This window comes from Schistocerca serialis, chromosome 5 (assembly GCF_023864345.2).
Source record: "Schistocerca serialis cubense isolate TAMUIC-IGC-003099 chromosome 5, iqSchSeri2.2, whole genome shotgun sequence".
NCBI lineage: Eukaryota > Metazoa > Arthropoda > Insecta > Orthoptera > Acrididae > Schistocerca > Schistocerca serialis.
Window position 1 is genome coordinate 510,508,858 of NC_064642.1, and position 25,753 is coordinate 510,534,610.

At 43.3% G+C, this 25,753-nt stretch overlaps 1 protein-coding gene across 1 annotated transcript in view; it reads right to left on the bottom strand.

Moving 5' to 3' along the window:
- Positions 1 to 468: 468 nt before the first annotated feature.
- The window catches only part of LOC126482037 (odorant receptor Or2-like), a 67,453-nt gene continuing 42,168 nt past the window's right edge, over positions 469 to 25,753 (bottom strand). Inside the window, exon 5 of the mRNA XM_050106010.1 lies at positions 469 to 632. Coding sequence (XP_049961967.1) covers positions 576 to 632 — 57 coding nt within the window. The 3' untranslated portion in view covers positions 469 to 575. The remainder of the gene's footprint in view (positions 633 to 25,753) is intronic.

Genomic DNA, 25,753 nt, shown 5'->3' on the forward strand with positions numbered 1-25,753 from the left:
AGAATTATAAAACATCCAATGCTACTTCGTCCTTGTATCTTTATGATAACTGAGCTGATTTTCGGGTCTTAATATATTCACAGACATATAAACTTTAAATAAAGATACAAGTCTAGACGGCCACCCAGATTTAGATTTACCTTTGTCTCCATAAAGGCGAATGCTGAGTTGTATCTTCGAAACGCCAAGGTCGTACTACTTTCTCATCCATCTACGATGTGAGCTTGTGCTCCGTTTCTAATGATATTGCGGTCGACGGGATGTTAAGCCCTTGTCTAAGAATAAATGAAACTTTACATAAAACGTTTTTGTATTTGATTTTTATTTATTTTAGTTCAGTATTGAATAAGTGACATCATAACCTTCATTACAGTGTCAAGTACGATTGTGCAATGGGTTCACTAAGAACAGTGATGTAATAGTATGGCGGCAGGTTTCAGTGACAAACAAGGGAGCATCAAACTGCTTCGTGTTGATGTATGATAAGCTACGTGTATGTTCCATATATTTATGACGCTCTACTCCTGGTGGCAAGCAACGTGTGTGCTGCTGTGGAGATTTTCTGCTGCGAGACGTCAGCGGCCGGCGAAGTTCTTCAGCACCGCGTAGTAGGAGTAGCCCGCATTCAGCAGCTGCAACAGTTCAGTCAAACCAAGACGCAGCTGTAACCATACAGTGCACATATACACCGAAGCGCCAAAGAAACTGCTATAGCAATGCGTATTCAAATAAAGAGATGTGTAAACAGGCAGAATACGGCGCTGCAGTCGGCTACGACTATATAAGACAACAAGGGTTTGGCGCAGTTGTTGGATCGGTTACTGCTGTTACAATGGCAGGTTATCAGGTTTTAAGTGAGTTTGAGCGTGGTGTTATAGTCGACGCACGAGCGATGGGACACAGTATCTCCGAAGTAGCGGTGAAATGGGGTTTTCCCGTACGCCCATTTCACGAGTGTCCCGTGAATATCAGGAATCCGGTAAAACATCAAATCTCCGACATCGCAGCGGCCGGAAAAAGATCCTTCAAGAACGGGACCGACGACGACTGAAGAGAATCGTTCAACTTGACAGAAGTGTAACAATTCCACAAATTACTGCAGATTTCAATGCTGGGCCATCAACAAGTGTCAGCGTGCGAACCATTCAACGAAACATCGATATGGGCTTTCGGAGCCGAAGGCCCACTCGTGTACCCTTGATGGCTGCACGACACAAAGATTTACACCTCGCCTGGGCCCGTCAACAGTGACATTGGACTGTTGATGACTGGAAACATGTTTTCTGGTCGGACGAGTCTCGTTTCAAATTGTATCGAGCGGATGGACGTGTGCGGGTATGGAGACGACCTCATGAATCCATGGACTCTGCTTGTCGGCAGGGGACTGTTCAAGCTGGTGGAGGCTCTATAATGGTAAGGGGCGCGTGCAGTTGGAGTGATATGGGACGCCTGATACGTCTAGATACTATTCTGACAGGTGACGCGTACGTAAGCATCATGTCTGATCACCCGCATCCGTTCATGTCCACTGCGCATTCCGACGGACTTGGGCAATTCCAGCATTGCTACAGAATATCTCCAGGAACACTACTCTGAGTTTAAACACTTCAATTGGCTACCAAACTCCCCAGACATGAACATTAGTGAGCATGTCTGAGATCCCTTGCAACGTACTGCTCAGAAGAGATCTCCACCCCCTCGTAATCTTATGTGTTTATGGACAGGCCTGCAGGATTCATGGTGTCAGTTCCCTCCCGCGCTACTTCAGATATTAGACGAGTCCATGCCACGTCGTGTTGCGGCACTTCTGCGTGCACGGGGGGCCCTACACGATATTAGGCAGGTGTACCAATTTCTTTGTCTCTTCAGTGTATATCTGGTATGTACAACGAACTGCGCGTGTCGCCAATACAGACTGGGATTGTCATGCACATCCGTATACACTAACTTCCAAAGTACGTATTTGGACTCCCCTATGTAATGCGGAATCGACCACTAAATGTCACGAGAGGTGGGCCCGCCAAAATAAAAAGGAGGCGGGGAGTATCGCCCTATCAAGAGAGAAGCAGTAACAGAAGTAAGAGGAGAGTTCAGTGACTTAGAACGAGAACTAGTCATTGGATGTCGCGTGGGTAATAACCGCATCATGGACATTAAAACCCTTCTAAAGCAGCTCAGGTCGACTATTGTTAGTGTGATTGTGAAGGGGAATTGCGGAAGAATAACAACAGCTAAAGCAGGACGAGGCAAACCTCAAATACAGATGAAAAGAGATAGTTCAGTTTTGCGAGGGTGGTTGTAAAGAGTCCCATGAAATCAGTGGAAGCAACCAGTCGTGAGCTCCAAAGTCCGGCAGTCCAGATAGCACAATGACACTGCGCAGGTATTAAAAAGAATGTGGTACATTGATCGAGCTGCTCTCCATGAGCCTGAAGTTTCTGTAGTCTATGCTGAGTGACGCGTGTGGTGATGTAAAGAGCGACACCACCGGATAGTGCCTGACTGGAAACGGAGGGATTTGACGTGGTGAAGTACAGCCGATGGAGGGGTTTCGGTCTGATGAATGTCTGAAGACGTTACTTGCCGTGGTGTGTAGTGCCATCGGTGAAGTACAGTGAAGGTTGTATTACGGTATAAGATTGTTTGTCTTGGTTAGGATGCGGGCCCCTTATTTCACGCAAGAGGACGCTAATGCGTAAGGATGTGGACTTATTTTATGGCACCATGTACCGCTTACGGCATAGGAACAGATGGATGTTGACGACTGTATGTTCATGGCAATGCAACCTCACATTGAGCAGTGTCTGTGAGTCAATAGTTCGTACACAATAACATTAATGAACTGGACAGGGTTGCACAGAGTGCCAAATCTGAAACCAGTGGAATACTTTTGGAATGAGTTAGACCGTCGACTTCTTTTCAGACTCTAGCGTCTCACGTCACTACATTCTACGGATTCGGCTTTTGAGGAAGAACGGGCTGCCGTTTTTCAACAGACATTCCGACGGCTCGCTGAAAGCCAACATAAAGGCAAAGCGTGGACACACCCCATATTAATGCCTTCTAGTAGGTGTCCGGATGTTTTTTTATCAGATTTTTTTAAATAAAAGAACAGCGATCGACAGACATAAAAATAAGCTTATTTTGATAAAAAAAGCATCACATGTAACTGCCTTGTGATGAATATTTCCAGTTTTGATTATACAGTTTATAATGCCATTCGTTTACATTTGGGCTAAAAGTTGAACTTAAATTTACACTTATTTGCCTTTTTTTACATATTTGTTTATTAGTAACAGCGATGATTCACAGCTGTTGCTACTATAGATGCAAATCGAAGTAAGTCAAAGAGGTTTCTTATTGGAAACGTCTAATTTGTTGGACTTGATGTAGTAACGAAGTAATACGTGAAACCGATCCAAGTAACACCTTATGGCTTTGCTTGCGAATCTCTGAACAATAAGGGAAATAAGCCTCACGAATCAAGACAAGAAAATCATACAGTGAGTGCAACATAAGCGATACACAAAACTGACGCGAGCGGTGCAACCTAAAAGGACGTAGTGAGGGTGAGAGTCAGCGCTGCTCCACGCATACACAGGCGCGAGTCGCTGGTAGACGGCCGTGTGCACACTTCCTAAGGCGGCCTCTGGTGGCCGGCTCGCGCTCATACAGTTGGTTGATTAAGTACACACGCGAGGCGACACTGTACTCGGCGCACGGAAATACGGAAGCGTCCGATCCCACCCGTCTGCTTTGACCCATGACGTCACAAATATGGCGGAAACAAAAACAAACACACACACTTACCACAAGAAGCCTACTGACACTAACGGGACAAGCGCAGGAAATGGGGTGTTTTGGGTGGGGGCAAACTAAATATAAACAAATTTAGACGTCTTGCGTAGCTACAACGTGTAAGTGAAGACAGCCATGCATGAATACCCCCCCCCCCCCCCACCTCCCCAGGGGTCGTAACCCCTGCAACCCATAGAAGATAAAGATGCTTCAGTAGCTGATTAGTGTTTTTTGTCTTTTTAAAAAAAAAACTCACGGGATAGAACGAACAGATCAGAAAGATAAATATAATAAACTAAAACAGAAATTCGAGGAAACAGATAATTAAAATAAGTAATAAGTGTTTTTAAATAATAAAAAAAAATCTCACGAGATAGAGCGAACAGATCAGAAAAGTAAATAAAATAAGATAAAACAGAACTGGAGACAGCCACACTCAAACTAAACTCCGCGCCGTCATGACGTCACACACAACACCCTTACGTCACGGGTCAAAGCCGACGCGTTGGATCGGACGCTTCTGTCGACCCCGGCGCACTCACACGCAGATGCAGTAGCAACAGAATACAGCGGCTGTCATACCAGTAAGAGGCATGTAAGTGTTGAAACGATTTCGAGACAGAGGATAATACAGAGTTGATATCACAGGCCTCATTTGTGTAGCTGTATAGCGATATATTCTAATAAATATAAATCTGGCAATGTGGGACTGTCCTGCTAGTCTGTCTGCTGAATATATGCACATTTAGAGCAATTTTCATTTGTAGATAGTAGCTGAGTTGGTGAAAAACACAAAATGTCATCTGGGCGGAGGAATTAATGTAGTCACACATGTTTGTGCATTGGTGGTTGAGGTGGTAAGGGGGAGGTTCAAAAAATGGTTCAAATGGCTCTGAGCACTATGGGACTTAACATCTGTGGTCATCGGTCCCCTAGAACTTAGAACGAATTAAACCTAACTAACCTAAGGATATCACACACATCCATGCCCGAGGCAGGATTCGAACCTGCGACCGTAGCGGTCGCGCGGTTCCAGACTGTAGCGCCTAGAACCGCTCGGCCACCCCGGCCGGCCTAGGGGAGGGGGGGGGGGGGGGAGGTCACGAGCAACATACTAAAAGTCTTGACTAGCATGTCACTGGGTGGTGAGGGGGGGGGGGGGCGGAGGGTTCAGTCGTGTAAAGGTCATTTTTTTTAAAGGTTTTTCTTGAGTATTTCGAAAACCGCAGGTTCTAGCGAATACTGCGCAGTACAAACGTAAAATACATTAAATGTCCTACAAAGAAGGTCGTATTTATCTTTCACCTAGGACTAATAGGGGATGTAGGACCCGCAGATTATAAAAAAACTGTGTTCCAACGGTATAAAACTGATGTTCATTGTTAAATGAAGTGGCTCAGGAAGAAATATTAGATATGTGTACCACATCTCAGTGTAGTAGAACCGTATTAAGGGATAAATTGGGTTCTATGGGTTAAACAGGGTGGAAAAACGGGGGTGGAGGTTTGAGGCGTGAGGAAAGGTAGCTCAGCGGATTATGGTCATGCACTTCCCTCTTTCATACGTCTGCAATATTAAGAGTGAGCAGACAATTCCCCATTCTCTCTTCCGCACAACCGCATGAAAAGCATGCACAGGGAATTTCACAGTTATACCGACCGTTCTAGAGCTTTCCTCATGAACCACAGGCGAAGCGGTATGCAGACACGTCCAGAGGGATATGTTTATTTTTTACAAAGTCTGTTAACACTACTTTAAATACCGATAAGGTAAGAAAAGCCTCCGGAAAGATTCTACGTAAATCTATGCGCACAGTGCCACAGTGCTATAGGGGAATTTGATTCTTAATCGTAATTAACCAGTATGGCAGATGTAGCCTTCCTCTGGAAAACGCGGCTTCCTCCACAGCATTTCATATCCATTTCTCTTATGAGACAAAATATTTCTCTGAGCTCGTGTTTATTTAGTAGAATTAATTTCAGTCTATTGAGTACTTATTTGCAGTTGTTAAATGAGCATTTATGTAATGTAAGTTCCTATAAGCTATGTCTGAGAAATACTTAATTTGTGATTGTGATGTTGTCAGTGACTCATATAATGTTGGTAAGTGTGACATCTTGCTTTTGTCGGTCGCTGAAAGCATATTGTAAAGCCATATAACCATATTGTAGTCGCTTGGTGATGATTTAATGAATGACCAGAAAGTGCAGTTTGCTTACCATTGTTACTGGTGGACTGCATAAATCCTCCCCATTGAGGAATTACCGGTACTAATACGTTTGACTGCACTGAGTTGAGACACATGCCAGACTTCCACAGTAATATTTTGCCATGTGTGTGCCAGTATTTCTGTTGGAATAGGACGGACAATGTTTAAATCTAGAAGAGTAACCTGCTTGACCTGTGTTGAAATATCTGAAGTTCCATAACACTGAAGCGACCTACCTGTGGTACAGATAGAGCCAGCGTAAGCCTGTGGGTCTCTTCCGATTTTGGAAGAGCTGAGGCTGGGTTTCATGCATTTGATACCCTCAAGCAACGAAAAGTATTCCAGACATTGATAGCGAAGACAATGAAATCGACATTGCCGAATAAATATAACAATATGTTACATTTGGGTAGGCCCTTCTGTGTGATAGACAGTTGACAGCTCCAGCTGTTGAGCTTTTTACGTAATAGCACTTTTAACAACTAAATAAAATACTCACCTAATAAACTGAAAGTAGCTCCATTATGATAAACACAAGCTCATTGAAATTATTTTGTCTACTCACATAAGAGAACAGGATACGGTACGCTGAGGAGGTATAGTCTGACTGTAAACTGGAAAGGTTCAAAATGGTTCAAATGGCTGTAAGCGCTATGGGACTTAACATCTGAGATCATCAGTCCCTTAGATTTAGAACTAATTAAACCTAACTATCCTAAGGACATCACATACATCCATGCCCGAGGCAGGATTCGAACCTGCGACCGTAGCAGCAGCGCGGTTCCGGACTGAAGCGCCTAGAACCACTCAGCCACAGTGGCCAGCTAAACTGGAAAGCGAGCTGCACTCGTGGTGGCGGAAACTGCCTTCCCCTCATGAACGCTACAGCGGATGACTAAGGAACCATTTCCCCTCAAACGTTGCAGAATAGTGTGAAGAGATTTCATGCATTAGTGCTACTGTAATATATATCTGTATTCAATGGCCGGCCGTAGTGGACGAGCGATTCTAGGCGCTACAGCCTGGAACCGCGCGCCGCTACGGTCGCAGGTTCGAATCCTGCCTCGGGTATGGATGTGTGTGATGTCCTTAGGTTAGTTAGGTTTAAGTAGTTCTAAGTTCTACGGGACTGATGACCTCAGATGTTAAGTCCCATGGTGCTCAGAGACATTTGAACCATTTTTGTATTCAATGCACTGTTAACTCACTTTGTGGAAAACAACCACCCCAGGCATGTCTGCTCACTGCATCACCACTGATTCATAAGACAAGCGGAAGGGCCGGCATAACTTTGTGAAACGTCCTGTAGTTGCTATGTGTGACGCGATGCAGTAGAAAGAGTGGGGAATTGCCTTTTTGCTCGTCATTTTACTGAACTGTGAAGAACTGAAGTGAATGACCACAATCTGGCAACATACCTTACCTCGTGCTTCTACCTTCCAACACCATCTTTCCAACCTGTCACATACCCAGAACAATGGTTCTACTGCAATTATATGTGGTACAAACAGTTAATATTTCTACTTTGTTATTTGTTATTGAGCAACATACATTAACTTTATGCCATTAAGACACTATTTTAATTATCTGTGGTTCTCTATCCCCTGTAACGTGGAAATTACTTGTCATAGAGAAAAAGTGATACGACCTTTTTCTCCGAATTTTAGTGTAGTTGAAGTTTGTACTGTGAAACATTACCGCTAGAAGCCGCCGTTTTCAAGTTATTCAAGTAAAACGTAAGAAAGTGACCTTGAGACACCGCCCCCCCCCACCCCCACCACCAATCCCACCACTACGCTGACAACCCGCCGATCAAGAATTTTTTGTAGTTAGTTTCTTACACTCGTCTCTACAACTGTATGAAATTTGACGCTCAACGAATTTTTTGCCTAATTTTCCTTCTTTCACAAGACTGTGAGATTTATAATATACAGCATAAGCATCACATACTCATTATACAGATGTCCAATTAATTATGCTCATTTAAAAGTTGCCACACAATAATATTTTAATTTCTACAAGGATAAACGAAGAGTAAACATATGGCACCAAAATGTAAACCTGGAAATAAATCGTCACTAAAATAATACAGCGTGATAATTCGCTATTTTGCCCAATTTCATAGATCGAAATTTGATGTTCATCGAAGTTTTCATTCTAGTCATTATTTCCTTACGATGTCTTACATTTATCGTTGTTGTATATGGAAAAGAGACTGCACGTTATATCAGAAAATTGAGTCCGCCTTGATGCAAAACACCTTGTTTTTCGTTTATTTCTTTATTCTCCCAAACTAGATTTGGCGACAAATATCACCATCATCAGTGGGGCTTTTTTAATCTAAACCACGCAGAAAGTAGCATGATTATACAAACACAGTTGCACATTATTACATTTTTACTATTAGTTTTTTGAAATATAATTTTCTGTGGACACTTTTATACCACCATATTTATTGTATATTACAGCACGTTTTAAGCAATTATTGTCGCTGTCTGCGACATATTTTCCGTGCGCTTTTTTCTGTTGCCGTTTTTTCTTAGCGAACATCATGTCATTTGCAACCATGTGAGCTAGAAGGTGAATTTCGTATGTCAGCAATATATACTTGGGGTTGTGGTAGTGTTGTGGAAACTAGTTGTTTGGTGTGTACTGAGCTGTTACTTAGCTATTCGTGTACTCACGTTCGTTGGATGGTATGTGGCTGCTTTTATACACAAACAAAACTTTCGCACTCTGTTTCTGATGCAGAACATTACGCCATATTGCTGTTCGCCTGGGTCGCGAGAGGTGTATCGCATGTGGCGAGAAAGGCTATAAAAAACTGTAGCGCGAATTACGACGACTTATGTTCATTATTTATGTCTTTGTGTGTGATGGGGAAGTAGTTCTTTTGCGTGTGTGTGGTTTCTGTTTCGTGTCCTTGGTCAGTTCTCTCAGAGCGGTAAAGAGTGTGTTGCTACAAAGTGTTATGTTTTCGTTTATTACATTTTCCCCCTCGACTATAGCCTTTTGTACGTAGTGATTTTCTTCTATTGTTAATTGTCGGTATAGACTTTTTCTGTTTTTCAGAATGTATAGATCGTTTTCGATATTAGTGGTTATGGTTTTTGTTCATTACATGTTCTGCAACGATTGAATGTGTGCTGTCAGTCCCAATGTATCTGACATCGACAGTTCCTTTCCTTTCTCCTCCCTCCACCTACAATTTACATGATGTTCACAGCTGCGGATTTCGTGTGGTGTCTGTTCTTTCAGACATGTCCAGAAGAACTGAAACCATACATTCATATAATTTACGAAATACTTCACCCCGTAGATGAAGATTTTGCTTGAATCAGCACAACAACACGACGAGGATCTTGTATGTTTAATTGAAAAATACGACTAATTAATTGAATATAGTAAACAAACGTCGTAATATTGTTAAATTAAAGTTTAAAAATAAGGTTTTAACTACGTGAAATATGTAATGAAATTATTGGAAATATAATAAAACAATATCAGAGAGCATTTGAGGTCAAAAACGATAAACTTTTATGTAACATCAGGTACCTGATATGTGGCTGGATAAAGAAACTCCGTATTATTAGAGAAGTATAAACAGTCAATGTAATACTTGAAGAGAATAGAAGTGTCGTAATATGTGGTGCGCAACCCAGATCATTTACATATTAACGTCACCTCCAATCATGTCTAGCCGAATTCCAATATCAGAAATTTTGTGCTCCTAAGACTAGTTTGATATTCCCGGATAAGAAAAAGAGGAAAACGTTACAAACAAGCTGTTCTGACGAACTATAGAGATACCGCACGGCATTCATTACGTGAAAATATTCAGCAAATGAAAAAGATCCTGTAAGAAGAAGATGTAAGACAAAGCAGACAGAACATCAGACAAGAACACGAAATCTTGAGACACAGAAGAAACTCAAACCCCAAGCACTCAGGAAGTAACAAACAAAATGACTATTTCTAAATAAATCAATGAGGTGAAACTTTGGTACAAAGTATGCCAAATTTTGTGTTGAACTTGAAATACATTTGAAGATAGTGTTTAAAAGAAGGAGCAGAACAAAGATAAATGTGTCTCAGAGCACCAAAATGAAAGAAAACGAGGAAAATTCATATACACACCATATGCATTACGTAACCCAAATCACATAAAGTATGTAATGGGGTCTGCTACAAATCAATGTGGTCGCTAGTAGGTAGTTGTGGCACGAGCACAATTTTGATAACAAACTGATATGTAAATTAATTAAATGGATCAATTAATCACTCCCACACCCGGCCACGCCCACCCCAACCCCCGACCACGCCCATCCCCGTCAGATGACGCCATGTTTTTCTCAGCTTGCTCATGGGCCCCAGCCGCTTCCCTCTCCCCCAACCTACCCTATTGGCAGGAATTTCGAATTTTGGCAGGAATTCCTTGGTCCCGGGGCTGTGCTGACGACCCACCCCCACCCAGGATTTGGCAAGAAATTGCAATCGGTGGTAGCCTTTTCCACAACTGAGACCCTGGTCCTCCTGGACGGAATGTCCAAGTGCAGCCTCCTAACACAATTATATCACCAGAGGCGCTTGGAATTGACAGGAAATTAAAAATGGCGGTGCCGTTTCCGATACTCGAGCCCTGATTGAAGTGGATGGAAGGCCCAAGTACTGCCTCCAACACATGGAAACTGTCCAGATACAGGAAACGAAGGTTAGGTTAGTGTACTTTGTTTATCCAGAATAAGATATTCACTCTGCAGCAGAGTATGCGCTGATATGAAACTCCCTGGCAGATTAAAACTGTGTGCCGAACCGAGACTCGAACTCTGGACCTTTGCCTTTCGCGAGCAAGTGCTCTACCGTCTGAGCTGCCCAAGCACGACTTGCCCCGTCCTCACTGCTTTACTTCTGCCAGTACCTCGTCTCCTACCTTCCAGACTTTACAGAAGCTCTCCTGCGAAACTTGCAGAACTAGCACTCCTGAAAGAAAGGATATTGCGGAGACATGGCTTAGCCACAGCCTGGAGGGAGGATGTTTCCAGAATGAGATTTTCACTCTGCAGCGGAATGTACGCTGATATAAAACTTCCTGACAGATTAAAACTGTGTGCCAGATCTAGACTCGAACTCAGGACCTTTTCCTTTCGCCAAGTGCTCTACCATCGCAGGAGAGCTTCTGTAAAGTTTGGAAGGTAGGAGACGAGGTACTGGCAGAAGTAAAGCTGCGAGGACGGGACATGAGTCGTGCTTGGGTAGCTCAGATGGTAGAGCACTTGCCCGCGAAAGGCAAAGGTCCCGAGTTCGAGTCTCGATCCGGCACACAGTTTTAACCTGCCAGGAAGTTTCATATCAGCGTACTCTCCGCTGGAGAGTGAACATCTTATTCTGGAAACATCCTCCAGGCTGTGGCTAAGCCATGTCTCCGCAATATCCTTTCTTTCAGGAGTGCTAGTTCTGCAAGGCTCGCAGGAGAGCTTCTATAAAGTTTGGAAGGTAGGAGACGAGGTACTGGCAGAAGTAAAGCTGTGAGGACGGGGCGTGAGTCGTGCTTGGGCAGCTCAGATGGTAGAGCACTTGCCCGCGAAAGGTAAAGGTCCCGAGTTCGAGTATCGGTCCGGCACAGTTTTAATCTGCCAGGAAGGTTCAGGTCTTTGATGCTTTCCTCGAAAAAAGACTACCATCTTGCTCTAAACGTACTTGTATATGCGTTAAAGGATGACAGACAGTGGATGGAGTGATCGGTTGAGATGGAATTGTAACGAGGTAGGATTTAATGGTAGACTGATGATACATTATAGAGAGAGAGGGACATGTTGCTGCAGGTCATTTGACCATTTTTCCATTGTTTTGTCGGGATGCAACGGTTGTTTAACATAACCTGCGTTCGACTCTCATACAATTGCGTGTTCTTTGTGTGACTTAGAGCACAGCTTACTTGCGATCGTTAACAGCAGACCTCTCGGTCATCAGAGGACTTCCATCCTGTTTCGACGCATTCCTATAGACGAACGAAGATTTATGCAATGTACTCCATTCTCCTGCGCATCTTGGGCATACAATCGAGTCTTCACTTTCATAACTATGGTGATTCTAATTTAGCGACAGCTGTTTGTGAGGTACTACAATCCCCGTGTATAAATCTGCTTGACAGATATCCTGTTTACGGAGCTAATGGCGGCATGATGTGTAATTTCACATGTCACACACCACTGCTATGCGTTTATTTCTTTCGTTGTTGGAGGCTTTCCTCATTACTAATGATCATTTTATACAGGACTGATGCGAGCACAGTATAATTTCTGAACCATGATTGGATGTGAATAGTGGGGGCTATACACCTCTGGAAAGCTGTATTGTACATATATCACAAGGAATTGATGTTTTTTTCATTTTACAGTTTGTCACCTTAGTCTATTGTAGAGAAACCTGCAAGGAGAGAGTATGTCATGCGCTAGAAATATATTTCTTACATTTGGATAGTAACAAATTTGCATTCCGTATGACTAAGAGGTCAGAAACCGCAACGATCTAATGTTACAGCATGTCTTAAGTGCAGAGCCTTGTAGCCTTTGCCGCGCAGTGTAGCGAAGCGGTCTGAGGTGTCTTCTAACGGTCCGCGCCGCTTCCCCCGTCGGAGGTTCGAGTCCTCCCTAGGGCATGGGTGTGTGTGTCGTCTTTAGCGTAAGTTAGATTAAGTAGTGTCTAAGCTTAGAGAGTGATGACCTCAGCAGTTTGGTCCCATAAGACCTTACCACAAATTTCCAATTTTGTAGCCTTAGAAGTGTATGTGTTTATGTTCTCTCTTACCAATACCTTCTTGTTAATGACTCCAGACACTAGGGCAATACTTTAGAATTTATAGTACAGTTAATTTACATAGAATGCTACAAACTCCATCTGACTGGAGCTCCATCACACATAAAAACCATCCGTTTCTTGTTCTTAACCGTCTGTTATATCGTCACAACAGATGCATGTCTATTATACACTGGTAAGTGGTGCTAACCTCCTCGACATTCGCGCATCTGAAGAAATCTTGTGCTCTTTGATGGGTGCAGGACAGCAGTTATAGCTCAGTTCGCACTGTTCCTACACGAAATGTGGAATGCTGCGGTCTACTTCCGATTAGCTGCAGAGAGCGTTGGTCAAAGACAATGCGAGGAGATCTTACGCTCTCTAACTTTATTCTAGGAATGCGAGAATGCCCCGTGACTCACATCCACACAGAGAAAAATCATAAATTACGCACTATGACCAAAGTGCTAGAGGTATGTAGGTCGCTGTCTGGTATACTTTGGTGTATAATTAACAATGAATTAATGTACTGCACAGTCATCTGTTTACATTCGTAATGGTGCTCGCAAAGTAGTGAAGGGGCTGTTTAGCGAATATACAGAAATTGGTAAGCATTCTGCCGCGTCATTGGTCGGTGCCGAAATTATGATAAAATTGCTAAAATTGATCGCACCATCAACTATGATGTTTATTATTACGGTACATCGACGGTGTCTTTGACTGACTGACATCGCTTGTTTGGGATGGAGAAAGAGTCTTGGTGGAGGGGTAACACCTTTCGGGGATGGATATCACCGAAACAGTGGTCGCATGCATGGCAGCAATATGAGGAATCAATCAAACGTAACACAGTGCCATCGGCTATCCCGTCACTGTGAATGATGAGTTTAGACGTAGAGGTCATCAATCACCTTCAGACAGCACTTTGGAAATGCGCCACAATGCCTCAAAACTCTTCCAGTTTTCTTTTGTTGTGACTGTCTTCTATTTCAATCACCCAGTGTGTGGGTGTGATGTGAGATCAGCAGCATCAACATGATTTACACTGTGCGATGTCTAGTTTCCTGGGGCAGCCAATGGACTAAAACGTGTTAATGTCAGTTTAGAACCTGACACAGACGTCGAAATCGTGGTGGAAAAAAAAGTATGGCAATGTGCAAAGCGTGTTTCAGCAGAAAAAGCGGTGCATCAAACAAAGAAACAGGGACCCTCCCCTGTGACTGATAATCTGTGGGAGATGGTCCTCGTAGAGTACAGGCGATGAAACTTTACACCGGTTTGTGCGAGAGACGTCGATCACTGGCTACCTGCTCCAACGGACCAATACCTCCATATTTAATAGGATCGCTGCATATGCCTGATGCCGGGATGCAGACAGTATTTGTTTTCGATATATCAGAAGTGAGAGATGCTGTAAAAATCTATCAGATGAAGTTAGTTCTCTGTTGGATGGTACAAAATAACGATGATAGGATGTTTGGGTGATAGACGTGAATGGACCCTGAGGGATGTGGATCTGCTTCAGACTGTAGTATCTGTATGATCTTGGGTCTTCCTAATTTTCCCGTTAAGAAACACCACCGTAACTGTTCGTAGTGTCTTTTATACTAAGTCGTGTAGTAGGAGCAGGCTTCGTTTGGCGCCGACCTTACACATCGTACACGGTTGGTGGAGCCACAACAGCATGTTCCATTTTCCAGAGAGTGGTCAAAACACGGTCTTAAGGCATTAACTCAGCTCACTCTGTTTCTACTCGAGTTGTAGAATGTGGCAGATATCACTCTCTCCGACTTCTGGGTAAAACTGCTAAAATTGATCTCACTATCAACTGCGATGTGTATTACACTACATTTTCCCATATCAACAGTGTCTTTCCCATCCCGACCATTCACTGAGTACACTGTTGATTACCGCAGAATGACTGACGGACACCACTCTGTTGAGATGTAGGGAGCCTTGGCGGAACACCGGGTACCTGCTACTTGTAGCTGTGGAGCATGGGATTAAGTATAGAAGTCATCACCTTCATACAGTTGTTTGGAAGCGTTCCTAATTGCTACAGACTTGTCCTGTTTCCATATGCTGCGATGCCCATCATATATTTCTTTGTTCAGCTTTCTGTGAGAGCCAAAGGATCGAAATGTGTTAATGTTGATAGCTGATATGGATGTCTAAGTCATGGTAGAAAAAACAAAGCGTATGCGGTGTACATTGATTGGATGTGTTACAAAAGGAAAAAGAATGTATTGAACTGCTTATGAAGGAATCTTCTCGTGTGATTGATAGTCTGTTGGATATGATCCTCCAACTGTATAGGTGACGAAACTTTACACTGGTCTGTGGAAGCGACTTAGCTCATGAGCCACCGGCTCCAATGAACCAGTACTGGTATATTTAATAGGATCGCCACATATGGTCAATCTCGGAAAACAGACAGTATTTGTTTCTGGTATATCAGAAGCCAGGGACGTGGTAGTATCTTATCGAGTTCTCTAATGGATGACGTAAGTGGGGTTTTTATAGTTCGTAGGTTTCCTCTGTTGGATGGTACAAAATACCGAGGTGGGAGAGAATGTTTATGTGATAGATATGAATGCACCCTGAGAGAGGCAGATCTCCTTCGGACTGCAGGACCTGTATGAAGTTTGGAGATGTGTTGCAATGCAATAGCAAAATCCTCGTCCTTCCTCCAGCCCTGTATGATGTGGAATCTTCCTAATTTTCCAAACAAGAAACACCACCATAACTGCTTGTACTATCTTTTCTACTACCTCGTGTTGCAGGGGAAAGCTTCGTTTTCCGCTGGCCTGACACATTGTACACGTGTTTCCATTTCCACTGAGTGGACGAAACGCACTCCTGTTGCATTAACTCAGCTCGTCCTGTTTCTCCACGAAATGCAGGAGTTGGTAGATATAGCGCTCTCCAACTTCCATTCAAGTCTGACTTAAATTGGGAAGATTGCATAGGGACTGTCTAAAATACAGCGTTGGAGTGTTTGCTATATGGTATCTTTGCAGATAGGTTCGAAAAACCTGACTCGTTTCGAGATATGGGTACAGCACGGACATGATTCACCAGTGGATGTAATCATTAACAGACGCCTCTAAAAGATCCAACGCAAACATGTGGCAGAATGGATAAGCTTGATTCCAAATCGCAGACAGCATTTCTACCAGAAAGCGTAACGCTATCACTGACTCATTTGCGCCTGTAGACTCAAGACTGTTTTTTATGCAGGGTTATGGTAACATAGTCACTATGATCGTGTTTTTAATAGCGCGGTCCTTACGTGAAAGGTATGTTGTGGCCTATAGAATCCCTCTGTGGTCAACTTCAGACGTCGTTTCTCAATAACGTTCCTCGAAAAGAACATTGTGTTCCCTCCATGGATCCCAGTTGCCCTGCCTGGTGAGTATAATCCGACCACTGAAAAAAAAATTATTCGCCATGCAAAGTGACTCTCATGATCAATTTCATTAATTAACCTGTCTATTTGGTAACAATGACGTGCCGCCTGGCAGGTGGAAGGGATGGCTAGGGCGTCACAGAATAATTCATGACATGCATTTTTTTTTCCGTTGCGAGACAGGCTCTCACGATTTATTTCGTAATTGCTATTATGATATGGCACTGAATTGGTAAAAGGAGACCGGGTCATAGTATAAAATCTCTTGAATTATAGATTGTTGTTGACGGATGTAAAATGATTGTGTTTTTTCTGTTGTATGAGTCAATGGCGTGAAAAATTGTATTCTTTAATGTTACTTCAAGTGTCTGAAATGTTTGTAATACACACGTGAATGTGAGTGGAGGGGCGACTGCAGTAATAAAGGCAATATGGATGGAGAACCCGAAGGAAGTAGACGACTAGAACGGTCGAGAACGAGGTGGAAGGACAACACCATGGGAGAAATGCAGATACTGGATCTGGGAGATGAAGATGCAGCTGACAGGAAGGTGTGCAGGTCTGGACTGACTGAGGCCAAGGACCATCTGCGGTTTGTGTAACCAGTATAAGTCGATAAGTTTTGATTATTTACATTAAATATTCAATTAAAATCTTCACAGATGACAGTTTACATATTTCTTCCATTTTTAATTTCCATAATTTCGGCTCTTTAAATGCTCAAGTTAGGTATTTATTGTATATACTGACAACCTGTCTACATCTCATCTTATTCTTCTTTTGAACAGAGAGCGTAAGACGGAGTGTTTAAGAGAATTGCAGTCGTGTCAGATCCCTAGAGCTGTTCACGCATTAGAGTGGCAGATAGACCTGCGTTCATAGATGTACACTTCTTGTAACAAATCAGTGCCAGTTAGTGGGGCATATAAGAATTTTTCGAGGCATTGTATTTACACATTAATGTTAGTTAATATTTGAAAAACAGAGGTGTGAAGAGTTGAACAGCTGCTTCCTCTTTGTCAGTGTTTGGTATAACATGACACAAGTAGTAGGGAGTTGGGGGTACAACCACAATTTTGATATCAAATTGATGTGCAAATTAATTAAATTGACCAATTAATCATTCCCCGCCCCCAACCATCACAGCTCCCGACCACGCCCATCCCAGCCCCCGACCACCCACTTCCCCAACTCCAGATGACGTCACACGTTTTTCACTGCCTGCACGTGGGTAGCAGCCCCTCCCCTTCCCCTAACTTACCCTACTGGCGAGAATTACGAATTTTGGCAGGAACTTCGAATTTTGGCGGGATTACTTTATCCCAGGGCTGTGCTGACGTTCCACCCCACTCCCACCCAGGAATTGGCCGGAAATTAAAATTGGCAGTACCCTTTCCGCTACTCGAACCCTGGTTCTCTTGGATAGAAAGCCCAAGAGCACTCCCCTAACACAATATCACTAGAGGCCCTTGGCACTGACGGAAAATTAATAATGGTGGTGCCATTTCCGGGACTCGAACCGTGATTGTACTGGATAGAAAGCTCAAGTGCACCCCGCAACAGATGACAACTGTCCAGATGCAGGAAAAGAAGGTTAGGTCCGTGTACTTTATTTACTTTGGTCGGAAAAATGAAGTAAAGATCGGTCCTAATTGCGTAATTAATCGTAATGATTGGGCCTAATAGCACAACTATATGCATAGCGCCACACTGGACGGCCTATAATTGCAGTACAGCTCAAACCTTGACGATACCATACAACTGGTGTTATCCAGCAGGGAAAATATTTCGTAATACCATTGAAAACTAGCGTCAGACGCACTCATACTCTACCCTTCACCTGAAAGCTAGATGGAAAAAGGCATTTTTGGCGGAAATAAGTTCAACTGACGATATGATGCTGTTGGACAGAGAGGAGTTTTACCTGTAAGCAAGCAGTACCTATCGTTGTTTGATGTCAGAATACGCTACATACTCCTTCTCAATAACCACCCTGCAGCCCAGCTAACTGAAACCAGTACACAATACTGTAACTGATGGAGAAAAATGCATCACAATTCTAATTACACTTCGAAATTTGTCGTGAAAAAGCCAGCACTCGTAATGAATAAGTCATAATGCAGCACATGTACTGGGGAAAATCGTCGTCCTAAAAAAATGCAAAGGGGGTGGAAGTTGAACATGCACTCTCCTCAATGTAGAATCACAAACTGCCAAAAATCGAGGCCCTCTCCCTGCCTCCATCAATCCATCCCTCCCTTCCTCCGTCCATCCATCTACAGGTGGGACACAGGCTTTTTCAAACGGCCAGCTGCTCCGCCGACCACCTCGCCGTACGTGCTGGCCGCTGGCCGCCCTTTGCGGTGTTTCTGCCACCCCTCTGGGGCTATGGGCCTCACAAGGCCCTCAGACAACCTCAGCGGTATGAGGCATGCTTTAAGGCGACGGTCTAGACAACACAAAAGGGACATGTAGAAGCTCAACCCCACCTATTCGGAAAACATAATCGCCATGATAATAAATGTCTTCTTTTCACAAAAATAAGCAAAGTCCATTTTGTTTAGTTTTTATGTTCGACTGCAGGATGCAATTCGCATCTCATTATTTTGTGATGTCCAATGAAGTGCGCTGCCACCGATCACAAATGATCAGCAGCGACATGTCCACCCAGCGTAAAATCAGGAAAAAAACTTAGACTATTTTTCTGTGAAAGTTTCCAATCAGCGCAGAATGGCCTCATTATCACGAAACCCTCATCGGAGTAAAGAAAAAGCGAGAATTTAAACCCCAAAGAAAAAAAAAGATCTATATTAAGAAATTTCTTTCAGCTTATTCAACATGATCTGAGAGCGTCTCTTGCGTTCAGTGTTCAGGGTTCGAGTAGCGGAAAGGGTACTGCCAATTTTAATTTCCGGCCAATTCCTGAGTGGGAGTGGGGTGGAACGTCAGCACAACCCTGGGATAAAGTAATCCCGCCAAAATTCGAAGTTCCTGCCCAAATTCGTAATCCTCGCCAGTAGGGTAAGTTAGGGGAAGGGGAGGGGCTGCTGCCCACGTGCAGGCAGTGAAAAACGTGTGACGTCATCTGGAGTTGGGGAAGAGGGTGGTCGGGGGCTGGGATGGGCGTGGTCGGGAGCTGTGATGGTTGGGGGCGGCGAATGATTAAATGGTCAATTTAATTAATTTGCACATCAATTTGATATCAAAATTGTGGTTGTACCCCCAACTCCCTACTACATCTACATCTACATCTACACTCCGCAAGCCACCCAACGGTGTGTGGCGGAGGGCACTTTACGTGCCACTGTCATTACCTCCCTTTCCTGTTCCAGTCGCGTATGGTTCGCGGGAAGAACGACTGTCTGAAAGCCTCCGTGCGCGCTCTAATCTCTCTAATTTTACATTCGTGATCTCCTCGGGAGGTATAAGCAGGGGGAAGCAATATATTCGATACCTCATCCAGAAACGCACCCTCTCGAAACCTGGCGAGCAATCTACACCGCGATGCAGAGCGCCTCTCTTGCAGAGTCTGCCACTTGAGATTATTAAACATCTCCGTAACGCTATCACGGTTACCAAATAACCCTGTGACGAAACGCGCCGCTCTTCTTTGGATCTTCTCTATCTCCTCCGTCAAACCGATCTGGTACGGGTCCCACACTGATGAGCAATACTCAAGTATAGGTCGAACGAGTGTTTTGTAAGCCACCTCCTTTGTTGATGAACTACATTTTCTAAGCACTCTCCCAATGAATCTCAACCTGGTACCCGCCTTACCAACAATTAATTTTATATGATCATTCCACTTCAAATCGTTCCGCACGCATACTCCCAGATATTTTACAGAAGTAACTGCTACCAGTGTTTGTTCCGCTATCATATAATCATACAATAAAGGATCCTTCTTTCTATGTATTCGCAATACATTACATTTGTCTATGTTAAGGGACAGTTGTCATGTTGTACCAAACACTGACAAAGAGGAAGCAGCTGTTCAACTCTTCACACCTCTGTTTTTCAAATATTAACTAACATTAATGTGTAAATACAATGCCTCTAAAAATTCTTATATGCCCCACTAACTGGCACTGATTTGTTACAAGAAGTGTACATCTATGAACGCAGGTCTATCTGCCACTCTAATGCGTGAACAGCTCTAGGGATCTGACACGACTGCAATTCTCTTAAACACTCCGTCTTACGCTCTCTGTTCAAAAGAAGAATAAGATGAGATGTAGACGGGTGGTCAGTATATGCAATAAATACCCAACTTGAGCATTTAAAGAGCCGAAATTATGGAAATTAAAAATGGAAGAAATATGTAAACTGTCATCTGTGAAGATTTTAATTGAATATTTAATGTAAATAATCAAAACTTATCGACTTATACTGGTTACACAAACCGCAGATGGTCCTTGGCCTCAGTCAGTCCAGACCTGCACACCTTCCTGTCAGCTGCATCTTCATCTCCCAGATCCAGTATCTGCATTTCTCCCATGGTGTTGTCCTTCCACCTCGTTCTCGACCGTTCTAGTCGTCTACTTCCTTCGGGTTCTCCATCCATATTGCCTTTATTACTGTAGTCGCCCCTCTCCTCACATGGTCATACCACGTAAGTATTTTTTTTTAGTTTTCACACTTGTTGTGATGTCAGGTAGTGTCTTATCCCTTATTCTGCACTGTTCATTTCCTTTCATTGGTCCATATATTTTTCTCAATACTTTATTTCCAAAAGTGAATAGTTTGTCTGTGTGTAGAGGTGTGTGTGTGTGTGTGTGTGTGTGTGTGTGTGTGTGTGTGTGTGTGTGTGTCAGGATCCATGTCTATTTTGCCTGGACAGTAACTTAGATCTTATGATATTGTGTATAGATCCTAGACATCTCCCCCCCCCCCTTCCGCCACCCTCTACACTCCCACCGTCCGGCATGTATTTTCGTTGATGTCGACACCGAGGTAGATGAATGTGTCTGTCTTCCGTATTGCTACATGGTTTGGTCCTAACTGAACTCTTCTTCGTATTACCATGAACTTCATTTTACTGTAATTTATATTTACACCTACTTTTTCAGCTTCTTTCATTAGCACAGTTCACATTTTCTCGAGGTCTTCCATGCCCTTTCCTACCACAACAATATCATCCGTGAGAGCCAGAACATTCATATTTTTTCCGGTGGTGACTCCAGCACATTCTTGTGTTATTCTCCTCAGGGTGTTGAGTGTCATACTGAACAGGGTTTGTGATGCAATATCTCCCCGTCTCTCTCCAGTTTTTACCTCAAGTGTTTCTGAGATCGCCCCCTGTACTTTCGTTCTACACTTCAATTCCATCACACACATTTTAGTTAGTTTTATCAGCTTGTTAGGAATCGCCCACTCTGCCATTATCCCCAACGTCTACTCTCTCACTATGCTGTCATGCTGTGATGAAATCTATAAACATAAAAAAGGAATCCTGATTGTGTTCCCAGTTTTTATCTAGTGTGAATATTTGGTCGGTTTCTTACTCTTTCTGAACCCCACTTTGGCTGTGTCTAATATTTCTTCAGCGTACGGGCTCAGCCCGTTCAGTATGATTCTTGATATTATTTTATAGCACGTGCATAGTAGCGACATCCCTCTATAGTGTTGTGTCAACACTTTGTCTCCCTTCTTGTATATGAGGCATACAACAGCAGTTTTCCTTTCCTCCGGCATTAATTCTTTCGTCCACACCTCTTTTATCATTTCGTCTAACCATTCAAATGTCTTGTCTCCTCTTTCTTTGGTAAATTCTGCTGATATTATACCTATTGCTGGGGTCTGCCCGTTTTTCTTGTTATTGCCTCGTTCACCTCCATATCCATCAGAGTTGTTCCTTCGGCTAATGGTTTACGTTCTTGTTGTCGTCGGCCGTGTTTTCGTCGTCGTAGGTGTCAACCGGGTTTGTCAGCAGTTCTTTGAAGTACCTCATCTGGTTCTCTAGGTTACCTTCATTTGTAAAGATCAGTCATCGTCCTTCACTATCACAGGATTAGCTCTGTACTCTTTTATATAGCGTCTCATTATCCTCTAAAACAGTTTACAATTGTTCTGGCTATAATCCTCCTTTACCTTCTCTATCTGTTTATTTATGAATGATTTTTTTCTCTCGCCCGATTGTTCTCTTCATGTCTGTGGCGAATGCCCTGTATTTTATTTGGTTTTCATATTTGTTATTGATCATCACTGCCTGTTTGCTTGTCTTCCTGTCCTGAACTGCTTTTTAAACATGTTTCAAAGAACCATTGTTTGTGTATGATATTGCTATTATTAATATCTCCTCACCGGATGGGCTAACTAGGAACCAAATAGACCAAGTATCGAAAGAGAAGAAACATAAAATTACAGTGACAGACATTAGGACAATGATAGTGGCTGAGGCCGGATAAGACCATTCTCTTGTGTTAATAAAGATGAACCAGTTTATAACCTAAACAACCAACCAAGAGGAAAGGTGGCAAAAGAACCCAAAAGACTACATGTGAGTAGGCTAAAAGAAGAGGAGATGAACAAACAGCTTAAGATTAAGCTTAGAAATACAATCACAGAATTTGAGGACGAAAGCAGTAGGAAAGAAGGTGAAGATATCAATACAAAACGAAAAAAGATAACAAGAGTTGCAATAACAAGAGTTACCTCTACTAGGACCCAACAAATAATCAGAAACCCAAATATAATTAAAACGTGGAACTCATAGCCCAGCACCTGGACTTATAAACACCCACGATGCTCCGGATACACATACGTTGACAGTAGATCTCCACTATATTACACACATATATGTAATAAAAAGAGCATAGAAACAAATTATAGGTCCTGAAATTTGGTCAGCCAGATATTCTGAGGATGTAGCGTACGTAACAGTAGTAAATCTTCCGAAGCAGAAAATTTTCGGAGAAAGAAGTGTTTGGACACTTTAACCATCATTTGTGACAGGCGTATAGTCTCTACGAACTGCAGGGCTTCTGTTCGATAAACAAAATTTGAATGATGCTTATTTGATACATAAATCGCACCGAAACGAAACCAAAATTCTGTGTGATTGATTGAGGCTCTATTCATCATTTGCACAATACATAATGAACCGCACAAGAGTCAGGATTTTGGTCTGTGGGAAGAGAGGGTTTGGTCTGCGGGGAGAGGGGGGGGGGGGGAGGGGGGAAGAACTGATAGAAATTCATCAAATTATCTAGAGCATATGGATGTGTCTTCTTGTTATTTTATACACTATGTGATCAAAAGTATGCGGACACCTAGCTGAAAATGACTTAAAGTTCGTGGCGCCCTCCATCGATAATGCTGGAATTCAGTATGGTTTGACCCACCATTAATCTTGACGACAGCTTCCACTCTCGCAGGCATACTTCAATCAAGTGCAGGAAGGTTTCTTGGGGAATGGCAACCCATTCTTCACGGAGTGCTGCACTTAGGAGAGGTATCGATGTCGGTCGGTGAGGCCTGGAAAGTAGTCGACGTTCCAAAACATCCCAAAGGTCTTCTATACAATTCAGGTCAGGACTCTGACCATTGCAGGGATATTACTGTTGTGTAACCACTCCGCCACAGGCCATGCATTATGAACAGGTGCTCGATCGTGTTGAAAGATGTAATCGACATCGCCGAATTGCTGTTAAACAGTGGGAAGCAAGAAGGTGCTTAAAACATCAATGTAGGCCTGTCCTGTGATAGTGCCACACAAAACAACAAGGGGTGCAAGCCCCCTCCATGAAAAACGTGACCACACCATAACACCACACCCTCTGAATGTTACTGCATTCGCCATACTCACAACCTGCCGTCGGATCGCCATATTGTGTACCGTGATTAGTCACTCCACACAACGTTTTTCAACTGTTCAATCGTCCAATGTTTACGCTCCATACATCAAGCGAGGCGTCGTTTGGCGTTTACTGGCGTGATGTGTGGCTTATGAGGAGCCGCTCGACCATGAAATCCAAGTTTTCTCATTTCCAGCCCAACTGCCTTAGTACTTACAGTGTATCCTGATGCAGTTTGGAATTCCTGTGTGATGTTCTGAATAGATGTCTGCCTATTACTCATTACGACCCTCTTCAACTGTTGGCGGTCTCCGTTAGTTAACAGACGAGGTCGGCCTGTACGCTTTTGTCTGTATGTGTCCCTTCACGTTTCCACTTCACTATCACATAGGAAACAGGGACCTAGGGATGTTTAGGAGTGTGGAAATCACGCGTACAGACGTATGACATAAGTGACACCCAATCACCTGATCACGTTCTAAGTCCTTGAGGCCGCGGAGCGCTCCATTCTGTTCATCGTCTCTCACGATGTCTAACGACTACTGAGGTCGCTGATATGGAGTACCTAGCATTAGGTGGCAGCAAAATGCACCTAAAATGAAAAACGTATGTTTTTGGGGGTGATCGGATACTTTTGATCACATAGTGTACTTGACACTTTCACCAGACCAACATGAGGTCGCGAGTATTAAGATATAGCTGACTTAAAATGGCTGATGCGAATTACGGATAAAAATGCGACGCGGTCAGGTACCATCTAGAAGCAAACAGCCCCATGGCTGTATAAAGAGGCCACCAGTTCGCATGGCAGAGTACAACGGTTCGAGAGTTCGAGAGTTCCTACCAGCAGAAGAGCATCGGGTGTCTGTCAGCCGACAGCGAAATGTTGTGAGTGAAACAATGTATTCAGTTAAATTTGTACACTAAGAATGACATCGATTCATGCCTATACGTACCTCTTGACTGTGGATAGTCAGTCTGTCGTCGCTTGCTTGTACCTATGACTGACTGTCACATACATTGTGAGATGTGATGGAACGTGAGGGTTCGATTTGCGTAATAAGAAACTGGCCCCTTTTCATGATTCGAGTCAAAGTGATAGAACAGGGAGGTTATTTGTTCTAGCAATTTGACTACCTAGTAAGCCTCATGTATGTTCCAGGCCACTGAAATTATGACCCAGTGTCTGTCATCTTCGACAAGTTCATGTAAACTCGGGAAGACGCAATAAAATCAGAACAAGGTACCAACACAGAAGCTTTTCTTGATTTGATAACCGAGTCTTTTGTACTGTCTCCAGCCGTAGAGACCTAATAACCTCAGCAAGACCTTTTCACCGACTTATTCGCTTGCACGAAGCCACTCGCGTACCAAAGATTCGGTACACCTGAAAAATCCCACCTCACTTCCAGTTCTACTGAGGGATTCAAGTAAGAATGTTGCGACCTTCGTCGGGGTACGACAGGATGATCTGAAAGATATTGGCTAATTGTAAGGACTGCCAAAAGGGTAAACCTTTGACACAAGGTATGCAGGCACCTATGTTTCCGATTATTACGAAGAAATTAAAGCAGTTCGTGGCCTGTGTCCTTCTAGGGCCCCCTCCCAGGTGAAAGCGAGGTTTTATTGTGTTTTTGTTGTTACAGAATAATCTTCGAAATACGTGACACTTAACGCCGTTGAGTAAAGCAACTCCGTCCGAACAGGCCTTCGAAGGCCCAACGGTACCGACCGTGTCGTCCCCAG